Source organism: Cydia splendana, chromosome 11 (genome assembly GCF_910591565.1).
Source record: "Cydia splendana chromosome 11, ilCydSple1.2, whole genome shotgun sequence".
NCBI classification, from domain to species: Eukaryota; Metazoa; Arthropoda; class Insecta; order Lepidoptera; family Tortricidae; genus Cydia; species Cydia splendana.
The window spans coordinates 6,164,720-6,182,869 of NC_085970.1; the positions used below are offsets into that span (position 1 = coordinate 6,164,720).

The window sequence follows — 18,150 nt, forward strand, 5'->3', positions numbered from 1 at the left end:
GTTACATCTTCCCATTTGATATTGTGTAGATCACGCTCGAACGCAGTTAAATTAATTTCCTTGAGCGGCCTATACGTAATAAATCTAGGAGCCGGCTTTTCCATTTTAATGTTGATTTTGCATGTGACAAATGCGTGCGCACTAAGGTCCGGTATGTAGTCGACGGAAGTGACAGATACTGGTGCATCGGTGCAAATCAGATCTAAAAGTGTACTACTGTGGTCTGTGAAATGTGTAGGCTGGTCAACATACTGTTTAAGGTTAAAACACCGTAAAAAATTCGATAATTTTTGCGCACTCCCATCATTTGGTCTCACCGGAAGATCAGCGCTGACTTTTGGGTTAGCATTTATGCTGAGGCGGGACCATTTCGTGGTAAACTATTTATTTATTTTTATGTTCAACTTTCTTTGTTATTTCTTTACTTGTGTATGTTATAGTTTATCACGAATAAATGAGATGATTTATGATTTATGATTTATGATTTGCATTTAACATGTTAATATTAAAATCTCCTAGTAAAATTGTAAAGTCATAATTTGCAAATGAGCTCACAGATTCGCTCAATGAGTCCAAAAAGATAACAGACATCCACGGCGGGCGATAGGCAGTACCAATAGCGACCTTCGCACCCCTAACATTAAGACTAAGCCACATTTGTTCGATGGGTTTTGTAACGGGATGAGTTAACACGCGCGCATTGATACCGCATCTTACATAATACCCCACTCCACCACCGCGTGACCGCATATCTAAAGGTCGGGCGACGTGCTTTAGTTTGTATCCAGGTACAACGGGTGCGCGTGCGCTCTGCCCTTCCTTGAGCCATGTTTCACATATAGCCATAATGTCGACTGAATGGTTTTGCATTGCTACTATAAATTCATCATGCTTTGTACCTAACGAGCAGGGGTTCAACAAACCAACCAAAAGTTTATTGTTTCTATTTATCATTTTGAAAACGAATATCAGTAAACAATGTTTCGAGACAAAACCAACCGGTAAATAGCAATTGAAGCATGGCTGTGTAGGACGCGGCAATGTTAAATATGTGCAGGTTTAAGCATAAAATCATTTTTATTCGTACTATTCGTAGTGTAAATAAGTGGCAAAGTGTGTTATTATTTTTAGTGCGATTGGTGCGGTTATTGTGTATATTATTGGTGTAAATCTTATTTATATGTTTGTTTGTGGTAATAAAACTAATCAAAGACGGTAATAATAATAAAGCGTTAGAACAAATTACAATATATAAACAAACGTTAAGATGCAATGTGCTCAGCAAACAGAAGCACTGGCAAAAACCTCTGGAATGTCAGATTTTAGTTTACAACTATAGACGGCGATTTGGGGCAAATTTTCTATTTATAGTTTATTTTTAAGCTTAGTTTGTATATTCTATTTTACTAATACTTGTATTAGTTGTATTTGTACATTTATTAATAACCAATAAACAACATTTACTTGTTGTTATTCTGTCCCATCAGCCAGGCAATAGTAGCAAAGTTTCTTAGAAGAGCTGCTGTACCATGTTCTACAAACGTGCTTATAGTAGATGTCCCATTATGAAAAGGCCTTATAACTACCAAAAAAATCTAGTTTGGTTCATTTAAATACGAAATAACTAGTATTTTAAGAGTGACCCAAGAGACCGTTACCATGGCAACTAGTGACAAGAAAAAGTTGATTCACCCATACATATCCTTCTGAGTCGAAATAACCTTAAAGTAATTTAGTTATTCGAAAAAAAGTAAATGGTACAATTTTTTCTGAAAATACCCAGATAAATCGCTGCCATATGTGTCGTGTGTTGCATGTTATAGTGGGTCAAGCAAATTTTGTTAGTAGCAATGCAAAGCAAACTAAAGTAGGGCAACACTCAAGATCTCTTGAAATAGAAACGATTCAGAATGTAAACAAACAAGATGGCCGTCATTCACGATCCACATTCCACAGATAAAACACAGATGACACGCGATTTTCGAATTATTCGAACACAGTGGTGCTAACCAGCGATTTTTCAAATTTGCAGCCGTTTGCTACTGACAAGATTTACTTGACCCACTATAGTTACTCACTTGGTCTCTGGTGGCGGCGACTTCTGCCGGCGCGGCGCCGGCGTGTGCCGGCTGCGCCGCGGGGAGGGGCTGCGCGTGCGCGCGCCTGACAATTTTAATAGTGATCTAAACAATCGTGATATAATAGAGAATTAATTGTATCACTATTGTACGTAAACAAGTATTTTATGCAACCGTTGTTTAAGAGAGGTCAAAAAAGGCGAGTGGCGTGAGTAACAATTTGAGGCGAAGCCGAAAATTGTTAATATAGACGCGACGAGTATTTTTTGACTCAGTTAAACAATGCAATACTTTTTCTATGACCAAGCACTTACTTTGAAATAAAATTGTATGTCCACGCTTACCTCCACCGGTATGATTAGTTTCAGTCGAAGGTCCAGGCACCCCGTGCCGGGGTACTGGCGGAGTCTTACACGCCAAACACAGACTCGCTGATAAAGGGTTCCGTAGCGTACACGAACTACACGACCTGCAATTATAAATTAATAATTCAAAACTAACATGAAGGAAAAGCAGGATCTCCTGCCACCGGTAATGTCTTTGCCTACTAGGAGATCTTAACCTTTATAAATTAACCTGAATTGTTTAACAGAAATAAACATTTTTCATTTTCATTTTAATTTTTAACTCGACGCAAAAAGATGGGTGCTGTCTGTCTGTGGCAGCGTAGCTCTTAAATGGATGGCCCGATTTCGATGCGGTTTTTTTTACTAGAAAGCGAGTTTCCTTGCAGTGGTTCTTTCTTAGCTATGTTTGATAAAAATCGCCCCAGAAATTTGAAAAATATCAGCTTCTTTTCTGCAATGATGTAAGGCATTTTTGGCATAAAATGGATTTTATGGCATAATGTGTAGATTTTTTTATTATTTTTAATTTAATAAATAGTTATCACAGAATAAGTAATAATAATATTTAGGTTAATGAATTTTTCGAACACTCAAAAATATTGGCGACGGGCGGGGTTTGAGTGTTCGAAAAATTCATTAACCTAAAGATTATATAGTAGCGTCGCAGTCTTTGTGCCTACAAAGACTGCAACATAAAGCTAGTCCATGACTTAGTAGTAGGTAGATGATATTATACGTAGTAAAAAATGAACAGTTACCAGTGTTGAGGTGGAGGTTTGGAGGCAGCGCAGGCCGCGCACACGGTGGCGGCGGCATCGTTGAGCAACGTGCAGCGCGCACACGACCAGCCCGCCGCCGGCGGGGACTCTGCAAATACAACTTACATGTTGAATACCTATGGGCAAATGTGCAAAGCTAAATGCATATGGCAAGTGTGTGGGTCCTAAGGGTGGTATTCCACTGTCCAATTGTATCCTGGGCCAATGTGTATTTTGCTTAGGTAATGAGAAAGTGAGAAGCAATGGCATTAGACCAAGATATTGGACAGATGGAATACCACCCTAAGTGAGAAAAAGTATCCCAATATTGTTTCCTTTCCGTTACAATTTTCATCGTTTTGGAACGAAAAGAAAGTGGATATTAAGATGCACTGTTTCTCTCCTATTAGGATCGAAAGAGCTCGTCATTCCGAGTAGAAACAACATCAAAAAGTCAATCGTAAAAATTATGGGCAAGTTCTGTAGTTTGACTTCTTTTTATAATTTATTTATTGAATCGTTATTGCATAATACCTTATAGTACAAAAGGCAGACTTAATGCCTTAAGGCATTCTCAACCAATAGGCTAAACTGACCGCTCCGTTCTTGTTGTTGTTCTTGTTTGTTAACCACTTTCACTTTCCAATCCTTATTTTTTACTGGATTCCAGTTAGTAGGTTATGTATAAAAACTGTCGATAAAAATATAAAAGCACTTAAGTTGCAAAACCAAGAACTACCAAAATTTTTTATTAAAAATGTAATTAATAACTGTAGATTTTATTTATAAACTTACCAACTGCAAAAAGTAGCTCGTCGCTATTCAAATCGTGATCCAACGAAGCAATAGGCACAGTAAGCTTCTTAGTCGGCGGTACGTTGCTATTCGCCTCCGCCTTGCTACCGCTCGGCTCCGGGTTCGAATTCGCGTTCGGCGGCCTGGAACTGTAACAATACACTTATTACTATTAGATATACGATTAGAATAGAATAGAATAGAAAAACGTTTATTGCATAAACCATCTACCTACAGCACCACACATGTAAATTTAAAAAAGAGGATCTGGAGGAATGGAATGAAGAGGATGTAAATTTAAAAGAGAGGATTACGCTAAAACACTTTTGGCGTAGCTAGTTATGAAATTTAATTGTCAGGATGCCTAGTTGCTGTTAAGGAACACATTGTGTTGAATTGAAAACTGGTTGCGAAATAGTATTTTATGCAACCGTTGTATAAAAAGGGTCAAAAAAGGCGAGTGGAGTGGGAAAAAAAAGGGAAATAAAAAACACTTCTGCCTAATTTCGTACGTACAGTCACCACGGGAATGTTACGCCATTAAGGGTTCTAGCTACATTGGACATTCCATAGCGAAAGTATGGACAACCAATTAAGCTAGGACCATAAATGTCGTAACAATCGCGGAGCTTTACAGCTATAGGTCGATATTTAGGATTTACGGACCGCATCGCCTAGAAAGTGTGACAAAATACCTGTTACTGTCGTGACGGGTGACGGTGACGGGCGCGCCGGGCACGCGCCGCGCGCGGCACACGTCGCACGAGCGCGCCCACCACGCGTTGTACGCGAACCAGCACGACGAGCACTGCCACATGCGCTCGGATTGCCTGGAGTGGAAACGGTTTGGTAAGAGAGCTGGGCGAGGTAGTCTAGAAAGACGAGGTGACAATTCCTATCAATGGTAATTTTTATAGTAATGTGTGCAAAAAAATGCGCAGAAACCGATGACGTTATTCATAATGCAACAAACCGTTGATAATCGTTTGTCTCTATCCGACAATTAGATAGTCTTGTTTGTTAGGAAGTGACACAATTTAACAGAGGTTTGTAAGAGGTTGCTAAGTTTTATGAATTAGGGGGTAAAAGTTAAAGCTGCAAACTGGACGCCCGCGACCAGTCCCTTTCTTTTGTGTAAAAACGTTACTGACCTGAATTAGCTATGAATCGTTTGTCTTTATCTGTCATTGTGACTTATGTATTTGTAAGAAAGGGATTAAACATGATTTAACTAAATCAGGCCCGTAAAGTTTTATGAATATGGGGGTAAATCTTAGCAACTTACGAGTTCTGCGGCTGCGGCTGCTGCGGCGACGGCTGAGTCGAAGGCACATTGGTCATCTCCCTCGGCTGCGACACCTTCCCCACCGACGGCAGCATATTGAACACACTCTGAGACCCTATATGTGAAGTTCGTATGTTACTCGCTTCACTGACCGGCGATATACAATTCTCAGCGCCTAGCAACTCGTCTATCCTCGCGTAATCTCCGTCACCTATATCATTAGAGTATAAAGCTTCGTTCTGTGAGTTACTCATGACTGTCTTCGTATCCTGTACAGAGACGTACGAATATCTAGTCCCGTTATTATTGACTTGCAGCTGCAGATTCAAGTCTTTATATTTCCCTTTATTGGGTAAAGCGTATATCACTCCTTCGGCGTTGGTATCCCAACTGCATTCTTTGTCTATCAACTCTGAATTGTCTTCCTTCTTTTCCGTTTTTTCTTCAGGTTTCTTAGGCAAGCTGCCGCAATAACTAGCTAAGGATTTCTGGTAATCATTCAAGCTTCTTCTACTAGAGATTATTTTGCCTATAGGGCGTGAATCCGTAGTCTGTTCTGAAAACGAACGTCTGTAAGTAGGCCGAATTTCCGGAGAGTTTTGAGCACTTATTGATCTGCGGAATGAAGAGCCTAAGGTCGTAGCACCAGTTTGGGGCCAATCGGGAACTGTGATCATCACACCACCTGAGGTAGGTAACGAAGTAGCCCCTTCCCGATTCGTTGTCTCATGTCTCCCAAGCGTAGTCACACTTAAACCCCTGGTATTAGAAATTCTTGATAAAGGTGACACTCTCGGCGACAGGCAGGCTTCACAATGGGTTCTGATTCCTGAATTTTCTAAAGTACACTTGCTGCACGCCCACTTTTTCAAATGGAGCGCTCTGCTCTGCTCTCTCTGATAATCTTTAACGTAATTCAATTCCCAATTGGATTTGCTTTCGCACTTCTTCGGTCTTCTAGTGACTGTGTGCAAACTCCTTAAGAAACTCTCTCTAGGATTAGTTTGGGATGTGTATCCGTATCTCTCGGAGACCATCAAACTAGTCGGGCGATTGATCGTGCCTCTAGTTTCATCTAGCTTCCACCATTTGGGTTGAGAGTTGATGACGGAGCCGTGGGATAGAGAGCGCGTTACTCCGTGGGTCTGGTCGGCCAGCTGGGTGGGAGAGAGACGGAGAGATTGCACGTCGAGATTCAAGCGGCGGCTATCGTAGTTGGTCGTAGGCTTATATGACGGGACTGCCAGGGTGTTGGATCTTATCATAGTGTTATCTGGGGGAAAAAATAAGGGTTTCAAAAATCATTAAGCAGTTTTACTCAATAAATCTCATAATCCTTCAGAACCCATTCTTCAACTTAGTATTGAATTGTTAGTTTATTTGCCTAAAATGGTGAATATTGATCATAAGTTGGTACCTTGGGCAGATTTTTCTTTGTCCGTCATCCCCGATGCTTGATCCTCGTCATCAGACAGCCTGAAACATAAATGACACGATTAACATCATAGAATGAAATGAACATTTCTAAGAAAAAAACCAGGAATGTCTCCTTGATAAATAGACCTAGGTTGATCACACGGTCGTCGGTACCCAGAAATTTTTGGCATGCACTTCGTTTAGCGAGACTGATTGAAGTGCATCAACCTAATTGCTTTATCTTCACATTTCTACTAACATAATCGACTGAGATTAGGGGCCGATTGCACCAACCAAAACCCAATGTCCATAGTAGCTTTCTATGAGATTACACGTCGCCACGCTTAACGATTATCAGTTCGTGGTGCAACTCGCCCCAATATTTCTCTACCAAGCTAAAAGAGCGTTGGGTCTGGCGCTCCACTCCACAGCTGACACCACTACACAGACACCGCATTATGAAGCGTTTACAAGGAGCGCAACCACACATAGGTGCAATTTGTAAAGTTCTACGTTTCGAGCAGCACAACTGAGTTATATTCCACACCATTTTATACTATAACAGCCCACAGGCACACCCCAAAAGCTTATTTTTTGTAAAATATTTTCAATTTACACGAGTATAGTTCATTTTTTGAGCATTAGAAATAAGGTAAACAATCTGGGTCTGTATTTTAATGGAAAAACGCGTTTTAAAAATAAGTCACGGCAAATATGTAACAATTATGAATCTAACACGATCATTTATATTCTCCTGCTTTCATAAGTAATAGTTACTCATTTTTAAAAAGCGTTTTTCAATTAAAAGACATGAAAAGATCGCTTACCTTCTTTCTAATGCTAAAAAAACTAACTATAGTGGTCGTAATTGAAATTAGCGGTCGCGCTTCCATACTAAATTTGCACGGGAGCGCTTACGTGTGGTCACCTGGATTGTCTTATGTGCTGCGTCTAGGAGTTTAGGTGGCCTGTGGCTGACATACCAGCGCCCACACTGTTAATTGTACATCGGTGGACTTTATACCTTTTGTAATAAGGTCCACCGCTGTACAGTTAGGAGTGTTGCTGTTTGTAGTCTGTCGATTGGTAACTGGCCCCGAGCCGCTAATCCTTTGTCTATTGTTAAGTACAAAGGATTAGCAGTTCGGGGCCTACTACGAATCGACAGACTATACACTATAGTACCTGTAGACGGGCGCGTGTGGCGCGAGCGCGTCGCAGGCCGCGCAGCGCCACGCGGCGGAAACGTTGCGCAGGCCGCACGCGCAGCGCCAAGCGCGCGTCGGGCCCGGCGCGGAGCCAACGCACGACCATCCGCTGTGGGACCAAACTATTATTTTAGACCAGGGACGTTGCGGATGCAGATTTTTTGACATCAAATATTTGACATTTTAGTTATTTTTATCTAAAAAAACAAAGTTTTGTACGGTGCTGTAAAAACGATACGTTTAGTATTTGGGCAAGAAATTAGATGCGTTATATTTAATAAACTGTAACTTGGCTGACTTTTCTGGATCTGGACGATTTTGTTATAGGTAATGACGAAATTACCTAGCTCTTTACGTCGCCGCTAAGACGTTCCTGTACCGACTTGTTCTACATCCGCATCCGCATTAAGCTCCGCATCGTTTTTATGCGGATGCGGATTTTGAAAATAATGCGGAAGTTCCGCGTTTGCGGATGCGGATGCGGATGCGAATATTCGCAACATCCCTGTTTTAGGCGCATATTATAAATGCGAAAGTAACTGTCTGTTACCTCCTCACGCTTAAACCACTAAACACTCTTAGATGAAATTTGGTATGAAGCTTAATTGGGGTATTAATATACCCCAGGGTTTTCTGTATGCAAAAGTTTGACACTATAGGTGTAATGGAGTAATTTAAAAAAACCGGACAAGTGCGAGTTGGACTCGCCCACCGAGGTTTCCGTACTTTTTAGTATTTGTTGTTATAGCGGTAACAGAAATACATCATCTGTGAAAATTTCAACTGTCTAGCTATCACGGTTCATGAGATACAGCCTGGTGACAGACAGAGAGACAGACAGGCAGACGGACAGTGGAGTCTTAGTCATAGGGTCCCGTTTTACCCTTTGGGTATGGAACCCTAAAAAGTACTTTATTACAGTTGCCTCCAGAATCTCGCGAACTAAATTGACAGGTCAGTGTGCACAAATGATACCACAGTTTGGCCAGTGCTGATCATATCGATATTTTCAAAAAAGTTTGAATTAGAGAATATCGCGAGAATTCACCGCTAGGGGCGCTACTGTTGCGTGGTCAGTTAAAATGAATCTTTTAGTAATTTTGTTAAGTTATTTTACAAATATGTTATTTGGTATTTCGAAATTGTGCAATTTTATAGTAATAGAGACAAGGATAATGGGATAAACATATTGTAATTAAATAAATATTTTATTTTATTTATTTTGTTTTATTTGTTAGGAAAACTTACAGCTAGAGTAACAAGTTAGGAGATAACATAGAAACAGTGATTTTGGCTCAAAATACAGATAAGGCCAGCCCAGTTGGGGAAATATTTCGTACAATGTGATTAATTTCTCATTTAATTTGTGTGGTGTGGACGCAAAAATTAAATCGTCTCGGTGATCCCTATTGCTTCGATTGTAAAGACCAGTCCCTAAATCTACGGGCCATCATATACAAAATTAAATCACCAATTTTAGATTTATGATGACATCCGAGCTCTTGAAATAAACAACTTGCCCCCAAACGTGCATACTAATTGAAATTAGTCAATTTCGCATCCGCACCTCCTGATTTGATCGGTAACGTCACAATCTTACAATCGAATCAAGCACTTTTCTCGTCACGTTCATATTAATCGAAATCGTTTGTGACCCCTAAACAATTATCACATGGATAGTAAGATGTCGATAAAATGATATCGATAAGTAAGATATTGTACTTACTAGTAGTAAGTGCAATATCTTACTTATCGATATCATTTTATCGACATATACCGTGACTATTTTTTCTTTGCTATTCCTGGTATCATTTTATTTGTCAAACTCATGTCAATTTCCTTTCAAATATGTACCTACAACCAGGAAGTTTTGGTACCTATTTAATATTTAAAAAAAAACCGGGCAAGTGCGAGTCGGACTCGTGCACGACCATAATGAAAAAAAAAAATTGGTCAAAACTCACGTTTGTTGTATGGGAGCCCCATTTAAATCTTTATTTTATTCAGTTTTTAGTATTTGTTGTTATAGCGGCAACAGAAATACATCATATGTGAAAATTTCAACTGTCTAGCTATCACGGTTCGTGAGATACAGCCTGGTGACAGACAGACGGACGGACGGACGGACGGACGGACGGACGGACGGACGGACGCACGGACGGACGGACGGACAGCGAAGTCTTAGTAATAGGGTCCCGTTTTACCTTTTGGGTACGGAACCCTAAAAACAAGGTTTTAAAAAAAATTACACACAAAGTTAATCCAGCACCTAAATCCCCAGAGCATGAAAGACAAATGTGGATTCAAATAAAGTGGGAATTTTGTATGGGAACCTGCCTTCCTGTAAAACTGTGTAAAGCCATTGATTTGAACTGAATTAGCATAATGCCATTTAGTAACTCAATGACGCGTGTCTCTCAATAGTACTGAGGAGATTAGCGTATCTACACCCGAACATATAAATTATAATGTTAGTGATGTTATTGTGTCACTAATTCCATAAGCTACTATGGCATCCCTAATAATATTTCTTTTTATTTATTGATCAAATAAGGAACACAGCAGTACAGTAAGACCAAGGCACTGTAAAACTACAAAATATAAAAATACAAGGAGACAAAGAAAAACAATACACATAAAAATTAAATACAAATTAAACATTGGATTTGGGTGACAACGTAACAGCGTGGCTCCATAGTGTTGCCTGACTCGGCATAGGATTCAGCAATATTATAAATGAGAAACTCTGACTGTCTGTCCTTAGATGAAATTAGGTATGGAGATCCCAGAGAAGGACATAAGATAGATTGTATTACAGAAAACATCATTGTATGCAGATGAAGTTGCAGGCAGAAGCTAGAAACAATTCAATTTTTTTTATTTGTATAACTTTGTACATACAAATGTGGTCTTCTTTTAAAATTATAAATTTCAACAGTTGCCTGCTTGTTCCTACAATTATTAGCCAGTTCTTGAGCCTCCGTATGAACATAATTCCATCTAGTGCTTAGTGAGAGTAGAACACAAACTTACTGGACCTTAAGGACTATCAACAATGTGCAAGATACATAAAAATATACCTAGTTTTACTGTTTTATTTCGCTAAGCAAGTGAAAAAGGATTCAGAAAAAAAAAGAATAATATAGCTCACCTATATATGTACTATACAATGTTTGATCCAGTTTTAGGGCTCCTGTTTATACTCAATAAGCAAAACTAGTCAAGGAACCAAATTTAAAGATAATTTTATAAAAACAACTTAATGCTTTAAAGTTTTTTGCTAAGAATATTAAAATTTAGGTTGATTAAACATGAGTCTATCAAAACTAAAAAGTATTATTTTATGTATACACTGAAGAAAGCAATTAATTACTGTACGCCACATCTTCAGTTCCTTTGTTTACTCGATATTTCAGTCAAACAAAGCACGATCAAAAGCTACAGTAGGTACCACAAATGATACGATCATTATACCTACCAATCAATGCAGTATCCATGGTGGAACAACCGACAAATTTTTAATAATCATGACATACACCAGTACGAAAAGCATTGTCGAATGGTAATTAAGCTAATGAACTTCCGATTAAACCTTCCAACAATTAAATACAATAGAAATATAACCTTAAAATACGGGTCAAGAAAAATCGATACCGGACTGACATTACCAACAATGAAAACCTACCAGTCAATACATAAACAAATTTTCTTACCTATTGATATTAGAGGTCGATGGTATAGCGATGGCTTCCGATCCTGGAGTTGTTCCTTCGCTTTTTTCTGTTCGAATCGTATGCTCTGAGGAGGAATCTTTTGTATAATAGCGTTTAGAATCTTCACTGTCATGACTTGAGACCCGTTTGGTGGAACATTTTAAACACTTTACACTCTCGGTTGGGTTGATCTGGCCGCACGTCTGACAATGCCATTGCAGCACCGATGCGATAGAACCCATTTTAATTCACACATGGCTATGGCACCATAACAATACGCGGTTTATAAAAACAAAATGCGGCCCGAGAAATATGAAAACAGCTGATCCACCATGTTTGTGTATAACTTTTTTATAAGCTGGCATTGAAAGGTGTTGCCGGTTACATTATGCCAACTCCAGTATTTGTTTTATACTTCTGTAAATTACAGTGTCATGTGATTTAAGAAATATTTCTTACAATTTTATATAAGAATATAAAATATTTTTTGAATTACGGAATATTATTATATTTATAAGGTGACAACAGCTACACGTCGCCATCTATTGGAGAGGTTTGCAGTTTGCAACGTACCTGCTTGCTGTTGTTGTTATAAATACAAAGAGGGCAGCACAAGCGATATTCAATTTAAACGTGAAATAATTATTTCACAAAGTTTGTTATATCATCAGTAAGTACCAAAATGATCATCAGAAAATTATTATTATTATACGTAGGTAAATAATTAGCATAGACTCGGTAGAGTCCATTCATACAAGACATTATTTATACCAGTAAATCCTCATCGTCCTCATCATAGATGGCGCAACATTTTTGACCTCCTCCGCTTCATCATCAACTAAATTCTTTGCACCATATCTTGTGCATATAATATGAAGTCACATACAATACATTACGTTTTTTAAGGTTCCGTACCCAAACCAAAGGGCCCCTATTACTAAGAATCCGCTGTCCGTCTATCCGTCCGTCTGTCTGTCACCAGGCTGTATCTCATGAACCGTATAGACATGTTGAAATTTTCACAGATGATGTATTACTGTTGCCGCTATAACAACAAATAGTAAAAACAAAATAAAATAAATATTGGGGCTCCCATACAACAAACATGATTTTTTACCGTTTTTTGCGTAATGGTACGGAACCCTTAGTGCGCGAGTCCGACTCGCACTTGGCCGGTTTTTTCTAAACGTGGTTATAAATTAAATTTACCTGTATGGTAGGACATCTGCCACTAGTAAAAGGCAGGAAGTAAAAAATACATAGGTAAGGTCACTGTGGCCAAGTCCGTCTACAAGGCAAGTCCGTCAACACGTTATAACTTTTGAATTTGAAGGCGTATGCGACTTTGGAGTCCAGTCGAGTAACCAGTTTTTCACGCTAGTTCCGTCACTGTAAAACAGATGGCGCTGTGACAACCAACTTCAGAGCAATCCGCCTCAACAAGTCATTTCGTGTTTTGAACTCAAAGTCATAGTGCGACAACCGTTCGAAATTTAAAAAAAAAAAAATAGTTTTTGAAAATATTGTGCATCAGAAAGTAACTACGTAGGTAGCATAAGAACCAGTTGTCTTTATTCTATTTTTAAAATATCAGAAATTAGCTTAGTTTTGTAATTATACGTTCCACAATTTATCATATTAAAATTTGACTAAGTTGGAAAGTCCGTCTATTATGTTCAAGGCAAGTCCGTCATATGCCGGACTTTCGTTAAATCAGAGATTACCAACTGTTTTTGCGACTTTAATATTATAACCATTTGATAAGGTATCAAAAAATCCTCCTGACTTTGTACATGATGTTACTTTATTAAATTTTGATCTCAGTAAATTAAAAGAAACGATTAAAATTCATTTTAAAATTACTATTGATCTTTTATTTCAGAAATCAAAAAAATAATTATGTTTAAATATTTTCCAAAAAAGGTTTACCACCCCATCTTGATAGTATATTTGCCGGACTTGCCTTTGTTTTAGAAAAATGGTGTTTATTTCGAATCTGAACCGTATATTGAAAAGTTTAAAATACACTTTTCATTGTCTTGATCCGTTCTTTTTAGGAATTTGACTACGAACATATACACACCCATAGATTGGCTGATATCATAACTAGACGGACTTCCCTTAAACTGCACGGGAAGTCCGTCTACTCGCCGAATTTTAAAAAATGTCATTGTTTTTGCTTAATTTGTGCTTGAAATGATCTGTCACTAAGGCTAAACTATTAATTATTAAATTCTTCATCGTATGCGATTACAAGCAGTAACATAGGTGAATAATTAACGGAACTAGATCACTCCAAAGTCAAAAAAAAATAAAGTATGCCGGACTTCGCCACAGTGACCTTACAAACATTAGTGGACCTTATTACAAATGGCATAAGATCCACCGATGTACAGTTAAGAGTGTGGGCGATGGTGGCTTTTTATTATTTTTAGGTAAGTATATTGCAAACATGAAACGCACTGAATAAAAAATATATGTATTTCCAATAGGGGATATTACTGCAATGTTCTGCCGCCAGAGTGCAGCAGTAAATTCATAGACTAACTTATACATACTGTGCCTTAAACTGTTTTTTGACAAGTTTTCACAGACAATAAAATATGACATTGATGCATCAAGGCGGTTTGTTAACAAGGGCAGACCGGTAAACGCGAAAATCGAAATTTAGTTATCTGCCTCTTTATCGCTCGAATATGCAAGAGTGATAGAGAGATTAGATAACGAAATTTCTATTTTCTTGTTTCGCGGTAGGCCATGTGTCAATGTGGTTTGTTTACTGTATGTGCCACAAAGGTGCCATCTACGCAGAGCTTTGCCTAATATTCCCTATTCACCTTCCATTTTAATAGCGAATCACTGCAGCCGAATCTGTATGTAGACATTAATAATTCATCTGTGGGCAATATGAGGCATAAACGTCGCAGATAAATTGCATCAATCAAATCAAATTATTACCAGGGGTGCGAAACTCCTGACTTCGGCCAAACTCGGCTCCGCTCGGCTCAGCATTGCTCCGAGCAATTATTAGGGTTGGCACCACTTGGCTTCCATTTGCGTGCACGACCACAGATAAGATAATCACTTGAATTTTGACAACCCTAAATAGCCGAAAGGGATAGTGCCATATATTAGAAAGGGATATCATGATTCGACCCTGAATCGCTGTCAATCTTCGGTTTTGTAGGAAGTTTCCTTGCTGTACGGCAGTACTATTATTTATTCTGTGTTATTACGATAACCTTATTCCATTAATCCTTTTTTTTATAATAAATGAGGTATTATGTACCATCGTCCACACTGTTAACTGTACATATGTGGACCTTACGCCTTTTGTAATAAGGTGCACCAATGTACAGTTAGGAGTGTTGTCTCAAGTGTTGCTGTTTGTAATCTAATTAAATTATGGCACTACCTAGGTTATTTTAGAAAAAAGTAATAGGAAGAATGATAATAGAAAAAAAAGCCTAATAACATAGTACCTATTAAAGTCCCGGGTATTTTAAATTATCAAATTCTTGACCATTCTCCTTAATTAAATATATATTGTATTATTATCATCATTTACTCGTATATTTATATACGTATAGGACTCTACATTAGCAATTATTAGTTAGTTAATATAACACCATATTTACTTAGTCACTCTTTGTCACTCTTCAAGCCGCCACAAATCGAGCGTGTAACGCAAAGAATATAATACTCACTAGGAGAAGAACGATAACTCCATACAAAAAAATGTCCCTTTCAAAAGTTCGTTTATACTACTAGCGCTCTGGTGGGATACCATTGTAATTAGAATTGACAACCCGTTTAGCCTAGCGGGTATTGGCAGTAATCCAGTTCAGGAAGCTAATGGTCCTGGGTTCGAATCCCAGAGAGGGAATTTCTTTTTGTATTTTTTTATTTTTTGTTGGGGTCAGGTTTTTAAGAGCCCATCAACGTGCACACTAGCGCCACTGCTGAATACAATAAACTAGTTTTTATGTTATTGGATTCGTCAATCTACCCGTCCAAAGTTAAAACGGCCGTTTTTGTTTTGAGCTCATAGATCGACGAATCCAGCAACATAAAATCTAGTTTGATGTATTCAAAAGGTACCTAAATACACAATACAGTCCGTAGCGGCCCCTTTTTTAAATACATGTCGTTAAATTTAAATAATCACGATTATTTAGCAGTGGCGCTAGTGTGCACGTTGTTGGGCTCTTAAATTAGCATTTCACAAATAAGTAAAAAAATACGTTAAAAGATAATGATTAGGTACTATATTCAGAAATTCGTGAAATATAAAAGGTAACAAAAAGTTACGTATTATTAAGATATAAATATTTTCATAATACATATGAATACATACACTGATATGGCAAATGGTTACAAGTTGTTATTACATCTATCCGGTTATCGGACATTTTCTGCTTCACAGCTCCGCGCAGCGTTCTTGGTCACCGGGAAACTAGTTTGGATATGCGGCAGATACGTGCCCTTCTGAGCTTTTTCCAAGAAATCATATGACGGCCCAGGATTATATTATTATCTCACGCTCAAGCCATCTGCTGATTCACTTTCTAAAACAAAATAGTCAAAAAATTAAACAATATAATCTATCTTCCTAATTACTAACGTCGCTAATTCCTAGGGTTACCAGCTTAAACACTGTGGGGTTTTACATCTATGTTGAATTTTGATTATAATTTCGGACGCGTCCGCGGGACTTACGGGGATAGTAAGATTAAATTATTATATTTGAATTTGGTAATTAGCACGCTCATTTTTATTTAAAGATTAATATATATCTTACCTTGAAATTATCGCTGTTTCTGATTTACTACAACGGTTTCCACACACACATTAGGGCTTTCCATAATCCGGATAAGAATTGTTGATAAAGTCGCCATTGCCGGATACATACAGCAAGGAAGGAAGAGAGACAACGGTTTAAATTTAACTAAGTCTGTGCGAAGACGCATTTAGATATGTTGCTCGTACATATGAATAGATTTTATTTTCAAAATTAATAGGTAAATAAATATATTTCAAGTGAATAAATCGTTTTATATGAAAATTTATATTTTTGCATTAAATGACTTAAATGACAGCATTGACATTACAGACTTTTATCTTGTCTATGTTCTTACCGGCCAGACCCAAATCAAGGCCTATCAAAGAGGCCAATTGACAAAGATTTTTTTTTATTTTATCAAGGAGGGTAGAGGCACGTCTACCCTTCGTAGATTTTATGAACATAGACAAAGAAAAACTGAAATATAATAGATAATAATATACATATATCAAAAAATAAATAATAATTTACATATGACTACTTCATAAAATACAAATCAAAATAATTTGATTTGTTCCTAGAAATCGCATCTATAGACAAAGCCAGTTCTAGCAATGTTGCTGTAGTAAAATATTTTGATGTTAATTACTGGCAATCTCGTCTGGGAACGGACAACACATGCACAATTTTGAAGGGTCACATCGTTTCAAGGAAGTCAATAGGCCTTGGTGTAACGACTGTCCAGCTGAAGAGGCGCTTGCCCGCAGACGCTACATGTAAATTACACGCTGTCACCGCCAGGGCGCGGGTTTGAGTCCAGTGTAAGCTACTGTTTTGTATTTAGAATAAAAAAACTTTCACACCTTACTGATAATAGAAAAAAAACTTATTTAAATAGTAAAGTCAGCATCAATAATGGCGGACGAAACCACGCGCCCAAGATACAAACAGCAACACTCCTAACTGTACATCGGTGGACCTTATCGCAAAAGGCATAAGGTCCACCGATGTACAGCTAGCAGTGTGGGCGATGGTATCTGCCACCGTGTAGTACTCTTTCTATTAAAGACATATTTCTACAGTTCGTGTTCAAAAGTACCTATTTTTCAGTCTCATAAGTCTCATTGTTCTGCATATAGAGACTTATTGTCTCTTTTTGTGCAGTTATTAGAGAATGCTGACTGTGCCTACTGAAGCCACGGGTATTTTAAATTAGCAAATTCTTGACCGTTAGACTTACATACAGTGTATTAAAGTGCGCCTCGAAAGAACGCAATGTCAGCCTTAAATGGGGTCAGTATGGGTAAAAGTCAACCTTTTCAATTATTGAGTTAAAATAAACTGCATTAAAAAGTTCTGTCGTAAAACAAACTTAATTTAAAGTACCTACCGGAAGTAATTATAATTATAAATAGAATTCAAATGGTGTAGCAGACTGACAAATAAATGCTGTTGATTGCTCTCATTTTTAAGGTCCATATATTTATAAGACAGTAATACACATTATTATGTTAATACTTTAATTTTATATAATCAACATTCAATATATATAATAAAAGAAAGTGTACAATGTGCGTGCCGCTAAAACTCAGAAATGAGTCCCGATACGATCAAGGAAGCTATATGGGGTGGTAGCCCTCTATCTCCCATCCATGAAGAAGTTTTCCGTTTTTACCTGAAGGGTGTGCTTTTGAAGATATAAGGGCTGAAAGTTTCGCCCTCTGAGACCCAGAAGAAGTTGTTTTTGTTTTTGAATTTTGAACCTTA

General features: G+C 38.0%; 1 protein-coding gene across 1 annotated transcript in view; it reads right to left on the reverse strand.

Annotated features, from left to right (window-relative positions):
* Nucleotides 1-12,003, reverse strand: part of LOC134794749 (calpain-D) — a 31,044-nt gene extending 19,041 nt beyond the window's left edge. The window contains exons 1-9 of the mRNA XM_063766530.1: nt 11,601-12,003; nt 7,865-7,996; nt 6,681-6,739; nt 5,264-6,536; nt 4,674-4,808; nt 3,979-4,127; nt 3,184-3,292; nt 2,429-2,547; nt 2,079-2,163 (exon numbers count right to left, since the gene is read on the reverse strand). Coding sequence (XP_063622600.1) covers nt 2,079-2,163; nt 2,429-2,547; nt 3,184-3,292; nt 3,979-4,127; nt 4,674-4,808; nt 5,264-6,536; nt 6,681-6,739; nt 7,865-7,996; nt 11,601-11,842 — 2,303 coding nt within the window. The 5' untranslated portion in view covers nt 11,843-12,003. The remainder of the gene's footprint in view (nt 1-2,078; nt 2,164-2,428; nt 2,548-3,183; nt 3,293-3,978; nt 4,128-4,673; nt 4,809-5,263; nt 6,537-6,680; nt 6,740-7,864; nt 7,997-11,600) is intronic.
* Nucleotides 12,004-18,150: the final 6,147 nt, after the last annotated feature.